The 14,062-nt window shown below is 30.0% G+C and overlaps 1 protein-coding gene across 1 annotated transcript in view; it reads right to left on the bottom strand.

Moving 5' to 3' along the window:
* LOC111626869 overlaps positions 1-14,062 on the bottom strand; it is a 58,651-nt gene that overhangs the window by 24,737 nt on the left and 19,852 nt on the right. Inside the window, exons 3-6 of the mRNA XM_023370392.1 lie at positions 13,210-13,528; positions 4,102-4,428; positions 3,685-3,783; positions 3,054-3,173 (exon numbers count right to left, since the gene is read on the bottom strand). Of these exons, the coding sequence (XP_023226160.1) occupies positions 3,054-3,173; positions 3,685-3,783; positions 4,102-4,428; positions 13,210-13,357 (694 nt within the window). The 5' untranslated portion in view covers positions 13,358-13,528. The remainder of the gene's footprint in view (positions 1-3,053; positions 3,174-3,684; positions 3,784-4,101; positions 4,429-13,209; positions 13,529-14,062) is intronic.

The raw sequence follows: 14,062 nt of genomic DNA, 5'->3' as shown, positions 1-14,062 counted from the left end.
GTGGTTTATATCATTATACAAATTTGATTTTGTCTGTCGTGAAATAATTAAGACCAAGTATACGAGTCCAACGTAACACTTTTGGTACAACAAACTACAAAAGTCAAAAGCGAATGCGCTTTATAAAAGCAATCGAATCGAACATTTCAATTCATGTAAGAGTATTTCGGTCAGGAATATAAATTATTAATAGTAAGTCCATTTCATCTAATAAATATTTTATGATGTTAGAAACTCCGGTAAATTTATATTATCAGATATTACATGTTTAATTCATTTGTCATTTATATGCATTCTACTGAAGTTTGAAGATTTAAACAGTGATGTTTTCACAAAAATTTAAATACATAAAATTACAATATACATATTTTAAAAATAAAACTCCTGGTATAAAATATTAAATTGGCTTAAATAAAATATTAAAAAAAAAAAAAACTGCAAATCTTCCAAATCTAATTTGTAGACTAAAGAAAAATATTTGAAGAAATAAACACGATGAAAAGCTAAATCCGCAGATATCTTTTAAGACGCGATGCAGTTGCGTTACTGTGCAAAACGTATGCAAAGTAGGCAGAATGGAATGCGCTTATTTGTTTTCTTACTAGGTCGAATAAATTTTACATGAAGGTTTTGCCTATACAATTTATGCTTTACGAGTCAAAAAGTCAAATAAATGAATAAGAGCCGATTCTTCAGAAAGCATTTATAAAAATTACTTTACCGAAGTGCAATTCATAGAAAGAAAAATGTTCTGCAAATATTTCCAAACTGACAGTTTATTCGCAAGACTAATAAACAGGCTTATAAGAACAAATTTGTATGCTGCTAACACCACTAAAAAAGTCCATATAAAAAATGCGTAGACCTCTCTCTCTCCACTGTGTACAAGATGTACTTTTTGCAGCTCCCTTCCCCTTTAACTGTACACCTAAATAATGGACTGCCCTTTTAATAGTTGCCTTATAATCAGGGCTTTTAATGTAGACTGTCAGTTTAAGTATTGTTTTTAAAGCATATTTGTAAATACAAAGAAATCTGTAAAGTGGGGCTGAAAAGGAGCAGAATATAATAAGGATATAATGCACACTTCGCAATACTTAAGAACAAATGCAACTGCTAGAAGTGATAGCTAGAAAAAGTTTTGGTGACGAGCCTGCCTTGATGCTGTGAGTGCTGCGTTGCAGTTGGAGGTTGACATATTCTACACCAAAATATCTCTCTGACCAGGTATTGGAACACTTTCCATCCACTCTCCACCTATGCCCAACTGCTATTTGTATCTTTTTCACCAAATACTTCCTTTTATTGCTTTGATTTCTAAATCCTACAATTGTATTACCCTAAATTAGATGTAAAGCAATGCAGTTCTTGTCGAATTTGTCTGCATTCGTCTACAGTTCTCTCTATTCACATACAAATGTTATCTGTTCCGATGAGTTAATATAACTGTCATAGATTAGTCAATACTTACAAAGCTATGCTTGTAATGAATATTATAATATTCAATTTATCTTTATTGAAACATTTGAGTTTAAGTATAAACGATCATATTTATAGACAGAAAATGGAAGCTCGAGAACTTCTACCGAACCAGGACAAAAATGTAAATAAATGACTTTCTGCCATATTTGCAATATTAACTAAGAAATAAATGGCATATCCACAACTGCTTTTAATAAGTTGGTAATTATCGTTAATCATTTTTACGATGCGAGCAGCTTGCGACTAGTATATGTAATGCATTCGATGAAAACTGTTGTGGTGTTTGAAGTGATTATAATGTATAAAGTCATGTAATTGGTTCCAAAATATTAAAAATACTTAGTAAATCTTTTAAAATACAATTTATTAGCTGTTTATTAGAGGCTAAAATAAAGACAGAATTTAAAAAAAAGCAAAATTTTACATACATAATTGAAAAAAAATTGATGATCTACACGTGTAAATGCAGAAATGTAGATATTTTAAATTTGCATACAAAAATATGTTTATTATTGTTTTGAAATTCTTTAATGGTGTTGTTTAGAAGGATTTTTTATTGTTTTCTCAGATTTACATCAATTCATAACTCATACTAAACTTAATTTCTTAATATTTGAATATGTATTAATCTCAAACTGCTTGCATATTATTATAATTTAAATAGAGAATTATCAGTTAAACTTTCCCTCATGTTTCGTAATGGTATAAATTTTTTAATGAATCAAAGGTATATAAATAATAAAAATATTATACAATACTTTATAGGAAAGAATTTAAGTAACACAACTCGAAAATTTTTTCAAAGTTCACAATCAAACTTAGATACGTAAAAATTCATTTAATATGTAAATTATAAACATTATAAATTTTGGTAACAATGTTAATCATATGTACAACTGAAGGCAAATTCATTTGTTCATTAGAAACTTTTATGTAAGTAAACTTCCAAGTTTTGTTAAAAATATTAAAATAAATAACCATGAAAACAACAGACATTTTATTAAAAAACAGACTAAGCAAAGAGCATTATGAGATGCTCATTTTTACCTAGTTTATGAGTTTATTTGAGTGTTTAATATATGAGTTTATATATATTAGTGTATTTTATGTATTATATGTATGAGTTTATTACATGTAGACCTGTAATCTGAATCAAGTATATGTACTGTAATTACAATAAACTCAAAATAATCATCTCAGATCATCTGATAAACTATAAAAAAAAACTAAAAATTAAATTTAAATTTATCAATACATTTAATATGACACACATTTGTTAATAATAATTATAATATTTCAAATATGTAAATAATTTAACCCGATTTGAGTTGATATAATTGAAAAATTAATTTATAATATATATTGTACCGTAATAAAGTTTTGACTGTGTATAAAGGCATCTATTTAAGTTTGCTTAATAAGCTCATCTAAGTTTTATTTGTCCTTGCTATTTTTGTCGAGGTTACGGAGTTTCGGCTAATAACAGATGCAAAGATAGTAATTACAAAACAAACTTATTAAAGTGACTATTTGGGAAGCGAAAAAATTAAAAACTTCAGTTTACGAAATACGAACCCTTCCTTCTCTCATCCTTTCCGCGTGTCTGGTCCCCCTGACGCCTTTCTCCGGAGATCTCGAATGTCCGGTGGTCCCCGGATGCAAGTGAGGAGGTCTGTCGCCTTGAGAATATTCTGAAACAAGATTAAGATTATTTGTTAATCCCATCGAAAATTAAAATAAGTACTTATTTAGTTTTGTTAAAAACTTGTTAAAACACCAACACACAAAACTAGAGTTAGTTATGTAAATTGCATAATTAGCAAATCTATATTCAATGTGCTGCAAAGTGGAAAATCGAATATCGAAAAAGAAATTGTTACAGTTTCACATAATTATTTGAGCAATCTTTGTAAGGAAAATCGAGAATATAATTCATAGAATAGTCTTAAGAATAAGGAATATTCTTTATATTTAAACTTTCTTGATAATTAGATTTAAATTGTCATCTAATTTTCTTTAATGTGCATCTATAACACTACAAATCTGAATTTTGAATATCGTTGTTTGAGCCTGCAAGGCTTAATTGTAAGATTTGGCAACAATTTTTGCTCTAAATTTTTAAGGTAATAATACATAAAATATCACAAATACAATAATTAATTCTTAATTAAGATAAATGCTTCAATTACAATTACAACTTACTGAAACAGCTTAACCAAATCAATGAAGGGAACATTAGAGCCTCGACAATCAAGCAATCAATCAACTCAAAGGAACTCTCCGATGCAACATGATGCACTTCTTTTAAAATAAAAATTAGAGTTTAGTTAGTATTGTTAATTGCATTGTAATGATTCATGCTGTTAGTGTACGTAATCATATTACCATATTTTCGTGCATATAACTGGCAGGTTATCCGTGTTGATGACTCGAAAGAAGTGGATTACATGCTGGTTTAAGTTGCAATCACAAATTTCCACCTACGAAACAATGCCTACTCCTCTAGGTATGGAGTATATTCTGCAGGTTACATGCACAAAAATATGGTAATTATGTTAGTATGCAAGAACCAAATTAATTAATGGATACATTTCTATATTCCAAAGGATAATTTCTTACTGTCGTAATTAATTTTCTTGAATAATTTCTTGAAATATTGTGTATCGTAAGTCTTCTGGGAGAGTTTTTGCAGGCAGTCCCTCAACTTCCTTCTCGACTTGTCTCTATCTTCGATTGAATCCTCGAAATTTTCCAATGCGGACGTATCGAGATTACAAAAGTTTTCGACTTCGTTTCGACAATTTTTGAATATCGCATCGAACAGTTTATCGGACGAAGCTTTTTTATCACACAGAGTCAGATATACATCATCGTATGTTACCGCGTCGGAACAGAGTTTTGCAAAAAAGAAATTATTATCTCTTTCGAACATAACTTGACATGTAACTGAAAGACAAGCAAAGATTTTTTTCTTTCAGGCTGCCAGTAATCATTAAATGCTTCCCAAATAACAATAAATTTAAATTCAGAACGAAGTTTTTGTATTGTTAATTGTTAATTACAGCAAAAAAGCATATTATTTGACTATGAATCTTAGTTACATATAATAAGATAAGTATAAGAATTTAATTTTATGATTATTTTAAAATTGTGACCCTAAACATGATTTAATGAAATTTTGAAAGGCAATTTTTCTTCTCTAAGGAATGCCAGAATGCCACTTTGTGATTAAGTTAAAAGTATCGGCAGAGAACCATTATTATTCACTTTCTCGGATAGCCGAGCAGAAGGAATCAATTATTTAGAACGGCCTTCTTCAATTTAACAACCGAAGCTTTCATTTCCCTTGAATTTCCTGTGAGATGTTGACCGATATCGGTTTATTGATCCGCATGAAACATTATTATGAATTTTTGATAAAAATTTCTATTTTAATGACGTATTGTTGATTTCCTTTCATTAATATTTCGGAAAAAGTACTTAAAAATGGAGAGTAAAAGAATTCATTTTACTTAAAAGATTACTTTATAATATATATATATAAAAAAAAACTGTGATTTTGGTAAGTTACTTGAACTGTTCAATAAAAAAAACAAAATTACTGCAAATTTGCTAACAAAATAAATAATTGCATTATGTTTAAATATAAAAATAATCAATTGTGGAGTAAAATTGCAGTTCTGAATGAGGGATTTGGATCCAGTTTTAGACTCTCCCTAGATTACTGTAAACAACAAAAGAACCATATCTCTAACTGTAACCCTTGCAATATTTGCCTCCAAAGGTTTTTGGGCTGCTTTTTAAGCTTTCAATAAGCTTAACAAAGTGAATGGTGTGACTCCAATCGAAGCCCGGAAGTAGTCGACGCAATGGTGTTCCTCGTGCTTTATGAGCTTATAGTCGTCTCTAGTAAACAGGAAAACAGTCAATTTTTAGCATTGTTTTCAAAAATAGTTCTGGATTTTTTCACTTTTAAATTTTACCCCGTATTTTAGGGCTTTCAAAATTCTGGACGGGTTAATTTCAATGGTGCTGCATCTCCCAAAGAGTCGTCGGTTCCTTTGACTCCTACGGACGTGGCTACAGCACCTGATAAAAACCTCATTCGGAGCTGCACTTTTAACAAGTTATTCTACTAATATTTTAAAAACAATATACAGATTATTTGTTAAAAATACAAACAATACATTTATATTAAATTTATTTACCCCTTACTTATAATAATATTTTATGAATTAATAAAAAATAAGTGCTTTTATGATTTACTGGGTTTATATGAAATTCCATATGAAAAGTTGGCTTTCCTGCTTTTCATTTTTTGATTTCTCGAATAAGAATCGATCCTACCGGAAACCACTTCATTTAAAATATGATTAATCCTATTTCAAAAGGTGAAAACTTTAGAAAACTGTAGTACATTTGAGCCGTACACCTGTAGTTGGTGATTAATGGGAGAAATGATGTTAGACCAGTCTCAAGGAAGTGGTTAGTAGTGCCTAGTATTTTGTGACCTTATTTGTTTTATTAACTCCTGATGAAGGGCGTACACCCTAAAATCTGTAGAGTTTTTTAAAAGTTTCTATTGTATACCACTAAAACAAAAACAGCTTGGATTCAATTTACATTTGAGAAGTTTTCTTTTTAACTAATATATTAATACAATTGTAGTTTTCTCTGTACAGTAATTGCATTTGTCAATGAAACTGTATTTAGTCAAAACATGTCTAAATATTTCTGAAATTAAAAAAAAATTGTCCCAAAAGCCAGTTAACCATCATAAGGACTAAACTGTCTAAATCAAATATTTTACAAGTTTTAAACATTACAAAAATTGTTCAGTATACAACAAGGACGTGTGCCCTAAGCTTTCCGACTGTGTTCTTGTCTTTCATCTGTCTAACTCCATTCTCAAGAGTAAGGAAGGACAAACAGACAGATGGAGGGAATTTATAGATCTGTAATTTTTTTTTTTTAAATGTAGCCCATAAACATTGAAAAAAACATAAATATTTATTTTAATTTTTGTAATAAATAATTTTATATTCGACACGAGGAAAATCATTTAAAATATAAAAAACTAAGGTTTTGTATAATAAACACTATTTTTCCAACTCTAGGATAAAGTCAGTCATCAAATAATTAGACTAAATTTATAGAAAATTATTCATTATAAGAAAACAAATGAATAATAATACATCCTGTAATTCTAAATTTAATCTAAAATGTATTAGGAGACTATTTTTACATTTTTTTAGTAGTAAATAAAGAAAACATAGTAGAATTCTATACATTTCCTTTGAGTATTTGATAAATAAAATCTTTACTACACTGTGAATAAAATAATTCTAAGTACAGACAGAGAATTTATCTGTTTTCATCTGCCTTCTAAATAAATAAATTTTGATAATATTACCCGATATAATTACCATTTCTTTAAAAAATGAAACCACAAAAGGCCACTAAGTTTTCTCAAGACCCAAGGAAAAAATCCCCAGCTTCTCCCTTCGATGGCCCTGTCCAACCTGAAATACAGGTGGAATAGAACCTATAAAAGTTACACTCTTCTGCGTATTCGTATTAATATCAGCACTCAGCAGAGTGCATCTTTATAGCCGCTACTCCACCTAATCCTAAAAATTCTACTTTTGATGCAATAGATTAGAATTTAACTTTAAAATGTGAAAAAGTACAAACTTTTGCCATTAGTTACTGCTCATTACAAGTACTCTAAAGAGGAGCCATTAAAAAGAGTAGCACTTCAATATTATATAATGCAAATAACAGAGCTACTGTTCAAACAAAAAAAATTTTTATAGAGTCTCCCACATTGAAAATGCTGCCAAAAATATATATATTTTGTTGCATATTTATCAAACAGATCATCAATCTAAAGTAATCTGTGTAATACATTTATAATTAGCACTGTCTCGTATCTATAAATTATAATCATCTTGTTACTGTATTTATATGTCAAATGTGTAAAGATGTAGCTAATAAATCTTCAAAGATTCTATAAATATTTAACGTGATATATTTACTAATTTAAAAAAAAATATTTCAAAGTTTCTTGCTTAAAAATTCCCTTTACAATACATTTAAAACTTAATTAAAGAACATGCATAAATTAGCAAAGTTTCCATTTAATAAGGTTTATTCTCTTGTATTTGGATTCAAATCTCATAAATAATTTGGGTCACAACTTCATTTTCTATCCCACATCCATTTTCAGTCTGACTTACACTAAATAGGTCGAAATTGGACTAGCCGTACCTCCCAGATTATGCCAGTTGCCAAGTGCTAAGCGGCGAAGTTTTATGAGAAACTTTCAAATTGCTTGAACAATAGAAAATCCAATAACAACAAAAATATTGCAGCAGCATGAATCAGTTTCATCATTTGTAAATAGAAGACAAAACTACAAATTTTAGAGTACTCATAATGCATATTCCAGAAAAACAAGCTTGTAAGACAGAGGTGACTATCTTTTATAGGCTTTTCCTTGCCTAAATATGTAAATTTAGAATATTTAAATATGTAAATAAAAAAATTTGGGTGGAGTAGCGGCTATAAAACACACACTCTACTGAGGGCTGATATTAATATGAATATGCAGAAGAGCTTAACTTTTATAGGTTCTATTTCACCGTATTTCAGGTTGGACGGGGCCGTTGAAGGGGGAAGCTGGAAATTTCTTCCTTGGGTCTTGAGAAAACTTAATGACTTTTTATCCCTGCAAATTAATTTAATTTTTACTCTGTGTGTTTCATTAATTCAAAAAAAAAAACAAAAAAAACAAAATAGGTAAAAGTGATTCCCTCTATCTCTGTCCCATACAAATTTATATGATATTTATGTTTCAAATCTACAATTACTCGAGTAAGATCTTAAAATTTCAATAAACAAATAAATATCTTAAAAACTTTCTTGATACAGTTTAACTGAATTTAATCAGATGTCATTAGTATTAGCTAATTAATAAGTATACTGCATTTTACTTATAGTAATGGTATAAATGCATCTCTGAATGAGGCAGTCAGGACCTTATCAGAGCTGACCATGTCCAAAAGAATAAAATTGTCAAAGGAACAGATGGCCTACGTATGTATGTAGTATGTAGATATACAGCAGAAGTAATGTTATTTCTTGTGTGTTATGAGCTTTCAAGCCATCTGTAGAAGAGTAGAAAACAGTCAGTTTTTAGCAATTTTGAGAGATAGTTCCCGCTCTTTTCACTTTCAAATTCTACCCTATTTTTGAGGACCTTTCAAATTCTGGATAGGCTGATTTTGATGGGTTATATCTTGCAAAGGGTCGAGTGTACACCATTGGTTCCTTTAACAATTTTACGGGTATGATCTACAGCTCTGTTGCCTTCATTCAGAGCTGCACGTCTATCAACCTTCCACCCATAGAAGGTAATAATAATAAAAGTGTATAATGTAAAGCGTACAAAAACCATCTGTATTTTATTGTTGTTTAACGTTTTAAAAACATTTTATAGTTGAAAATAAGAAAGAATTAGGCTAAATCTTCTGTCCTAGATGCCATACATTTATAAATACAACATAAAAACTATTCAAATAACGTATATATTCCCTTTGCAAATAACGCAGCTGTTTGTATAAAGAATAAATTAGCATTTAAAATAACAACATAATAATAATAATAATAAAAACAATCAAATAGAAGAGCCCTCGACACTTGTTTTCTGAAACAACGTGCTTGACAATGACGTCAAAACCACTTCCGGAAACCGGAATTCAAAATGTATAATCCACCTGGCGGTCGTTTTTTATATCTCCTAATGACGTCAGCATTAAATTCGATTTGAATTTTAACGTCTCTCCCGAAACACATTTCATCGGGGGTAAAAGTAGATAAAATATAATTTAAAAAGTATTATTAACTCGAATATAAAACCACGGCATTTAAAAACATCTATCGAAGAAGGATAACAGCCGAAAAAAAGGCAAATAAATACGTTCCAAGCCTCCGCCGGGCATGAAGATTTGTTGTATAGCAGGTGTATAGAATGGATTTCCCTACCGAAAAACATCACATTTGCCAATACTTTAAGGCGTTTTCTTGTAAGAACAACGATAAGCTGTATAATGTTCCAATTTTAAATATAAATGTCATAAGAGATTCTTAAAGGGGGGAAAAACTTTTTTAAACAACAGAAAATACAATTCTGAATGATACAAATTACGACCGCAGTGCGGCGCGATTAGCGCTGCTGCCAGTCAAATTTAAAAAAAAAATCCCCGAAACGAACAGAAATTTCCCTAATTATCCCTTAATTTACCGAAATAGGGAAATAAAAGAAAACAATCGGAATGTTTTATTAAAATGATAATAAGATAAAATATTTTCAGCTATAACTGATAACATGCACATTTAAACCTGAAAGACATGCCAATGTAAATACATTCGAAATCTTTACTTAACAGTGATTACAGTGTTGGATAGACAAGAAACAATAAGAAAACCTTGAAGATAAACGTATTTATAATCCGAGAAAGCAATAAAAAGGGAGAATAATATGAGATAACCCATTAAAAATTATACACAACAGAGTAGTTAAGGTGTCCACCTAACGCTTTGAGGGTGTTCTGGTTCGAATCCGAGCTAGAAATTTGGTTTATTTGGTGTATGTGGAAATGTAACTTGGAGGAGATACCTCTATCGGAAACTGGCCCCCAATTTAGGTGTCGGGCATGTAAAGAAAACCCGGAAAAATCCACGTGGACAGCCAGTTGGTTAGACGCGAACCCACGTCCAACCAACCACCAGTGTTCACCGGACTTAATAAAGATTTTATTCATTATTAGCATTTACAACATTTTTCTTTTAAAAAACTCATCTCTATCCTGAAAATTAAGCTTGTCTTTTTAGCATTTAATAATAAAATATCGTAACAGATGGCGCCATACATAATTTTAATTTTTTCCGGAAAAGTTACACAACTCTTTGCTGGATTTTTTTTTTAAACTAAATATATGGAATCTCGTTAACTCTAGAATATTATAAGAACGTTCTCTTACTTTCATTTCAAATAGNGATGGCGCCATACATAATTTTAATTTTTTCCGGAAAAGTTACACAACTCTTTGCTGGATTTTTTTTTTTAAACTAAATATATGGAATCTCGTTAACTCTAGAATATTATAAGAACGTTCTCTTACTTTCATTTCAAATAGTATTTATCTTAAGGAAAGAAAAAAAAAAAAAAAACACCTTTATTTAATCGCATAGACACTAATTTTAGACGCTAAAATTGAATCGATAAAAGATTACTTTCAAAGAATCAATTATAAAGATAACATTTTATAAACTTTTTTATTATTATTCTACGTGAAATTTATAACGAACTTTTAATCCAAGACGGATAAATTATATCACTGTCAGTCGTTGCCAATTTTTCCCGCTACTTCCATTAGGCATTATCTATAAATTTCTCGCCATATTCAATGGTGTATTTATAACTTGTTTATTTAAAATCTACTCTTAATCACGCAACATTTAATTCCACTCTACAATATTCATTTACTATTCATCTAATGTTATATTTAATTTTCTTGTTTGAAATCTAACTGTATAAATTTGATTGGAATCAATACTTCTGAATGTACCATTATTAACATATTCACGAGTGTGTTGATTTCCTCGTGGTTTCCTCCAAATTTGTATTACTTTTTACACTCCCGCCTGTTATATATAAAAAGTAAAGTGTGGTGGCAATTAGTAAATAAAATGACCTCCCGGGACCCAGGATTCTACACTCGGAATCTTCAAACGTCGAGAGATGCAAAAAATGGGGATTTTTCTGTATGTATGAATGCTTGTCTGTGAGGAGAAGGGGGAGGAATACGATTTTGTTCACCCACTTTGAAGCTTATTAATAACTCCTGTGTTTTTGTCGAAACTTTCTGAAATTTTGCAGGGAGGTTTGTGGATTAGGGGGCTTTGATGCTATTAAATTTTAGTGGTGGAAGGTCGAGGAGGAGGGAGATAGAAAGGGTCGTGTGTCATATTTCGAGTGTGTGTTTACCACGATTTCACTCGTTATTAACAATTAATTTTTATATATATAAAAAAGTCATCCCTACCCCCAAAATTAAGTTTTTTTTCCATTTTATAATAATTAACAATATAGTGAAAGTTTCTTAAATAAAATCTTATTACAGACTGTGCCAGATAAAAAGTTACGCTACTCGTTGCCGTGTTTTTATCTATATTATTAGTATTTTCAGCTTTCCTTTCATTAAAAAAAAATAAATATTAAGCTAAACACAATCCCAAATACTTGCATTTAACTATTTGTAATGATAATGCTAATGGATGTTCTATAATTGTTAAAGTATTTGAGATTATCGGGTTAACACCTATTGTGCAATTTATGAGCGCAATGGCTGTAAAAAGTAAGTTAACTTTTATACAATGGCATCATTTAGAAAGAAACACGATCAAATTTGATTCAAAGCCAAAGCTAGACTTTTCACCTACTTAACTGAAAAGACTTAACATGTAAAAATCCAGGATAACTCTTGTTATTTTATTTATTTTTATTTAACGATTTCTGTATTTCTAACATGGAAACTAAAAAAAAAAGAAAAAAAAAAATTATATCAGAATAAAACTTCTCGCAATACAAGGCGCAAGATTAGAAGAGATTTGCCAAAATAAATACCATAATTTTAGCCAAGTTTGTTTATTTTTTATACAACTTACACATTTATGAATGGAAAAACTGCATTACTGCATAATTACATGAAGGGGTGGAAAAAAAACAAACTGTATATGTCAGTGTTTCCCAAAGTTTTCCGACTGTCTCCCCCCTTTTAGTGCATACATTTCTTATATTCATTTCAAAATGAATCTCTCTCCCCCCTGTCTTCCTACACCCCTACCGCCCCCTCGAGTGGTCGGTTGCGCCCACTTTGTCTATGTAATCTGTTAAATTGCAGAAAAATTTTGGCAGGTAGACAGGAATTACTATAAATTATATTTTCTTAAAAGTCAAGAATTTTATCTCCCAGAAGTTAGAATAAGCAAAACTAAAATTTCCATGCTTTCATTTTGGATAAGAAATTTAATGCAACGCCATTTTTTTTAATCACAAGAATACTTAAACATTTATTCGTTTCTTCTTCTACACGTCAATGATGATTTCTGAGATGTTTAATATATAATTTTACCAGAAATTTAAGCTAGAATTCCTCATTCAGCACTTTACCAATTTAACTACGAGAAAAAAACGACTTAAATACAGTCGTTAAAAGATCGATAACAACCGTCGAAACACTAGAATTTATTGGAATGAACATATTGATAACGAAAAAGTCTGTAATTTATTATTTATAATTTAATAAAAAAAAAAAAACGCAGACAATTGCTGCACTTGCTGGCAGGAATGAAATGCAGGAAAGCAGAATCGCAGGAGGAAACCATAAAAACTGCTAATTTGCAACTTTTAGGCGAAGATGATAATAAATTACTCAAACAGAACCTTCCAAAACTGTTATAATTTCGACACTTATAAAACAATTTAAGATAATATCCCTAAATTACGTTAGAAAATGGCAATGGCTTTAGATTATTTAGTAGCAGAGGAGAGATTTCCATCGATTTTATATACACCATCCCCTGTACTTATCATTAAATCGGTAAGTACTGTATACGTTTAAATGATAATTTTCCATTGAGAATGTATTAATAAATGCTTACCATCTTCGTGTTCCTGTTTGGGGGAAGTCATAGAGAATGCAGCTTGCATCATAGGGTAGAAGATCTTGGGCCATAAAATAGCAAAACAACCCACCACAATGGCTAAAACCACGATGCTTTTCCCTGTTCCGAATTCGGTAGTGGCCATAATTTCGTTATATATTTCTATCGTCGCCTTTGTTGATATCGAATAAGGCCGCACAGCATGGCGACTGAGGTTTCTGCTCTTCTGTGGGGATTTTCCCTAACCCCGATCGAAATCTCCCTACGCGCTTCGGTTTCCCCATTTCTTGGCTCCAGTTTAGTCTTCGTCGCATTACTAAAAAAAAAAATATTAAGTAGATTTTATTTAATTTCTCTAAGGCGTAAGCAATTATATTACTTGAAATAATAAACAACGTTACAGTTAATGACGATAAAAAAAGAACTCTACAGATAAATAATGTTTAGGGAATTTCTTATAAAAATCCCTAACTTGATAGGGATTTTTAGTGTATTATTTTAATTACGAAAAAAAAAATTTGATTTTAGATTTAATTTTTAAAATTTAATTACGATAGAATACTTTAAACTAAAATTTCCCTCGTTTTAAAATTAAAACTTATTTATTTTATTACACATTAAATTAAATCATTTAAAAATTTAGTATCCATTAATTGATTTTTTATAATTAAAAAAAAATATATATATATATAACAGGATTTTTCCACAGAATTATAGGGTCTACTTGTATATTGGTGGCAAATTTCTTCTAGATGATAGAAAATACATTAATTTCTGAATTTTTTGCGCGTTTTTTAAGGTGTTATCCACTGTTTTATCGATAGAGTTATCACTGTTTGATATTGGATGT

This window comes from Centruroides sculpturatus, unplaced genomic scaffold (genome assembly GCF_000671375.1).
Source record: "Centruroides sculpturatus isolate CEXI.00-Female unplaced genomic scaffold, Cexi_2.0 scaffold547, whole genome shotgun sequence".
Taxonomy (NCBI): Eukaryota; Metazoa; Arthropoda; class Arachnida; order Scorpiones; family Buthidae; genus Centruroides; species Centruroides sculpturatus.
Note: the sequence above shows the minus strand (reverse complement) of the source record. Positions and strands in the feature narration are given on the sequence as shown.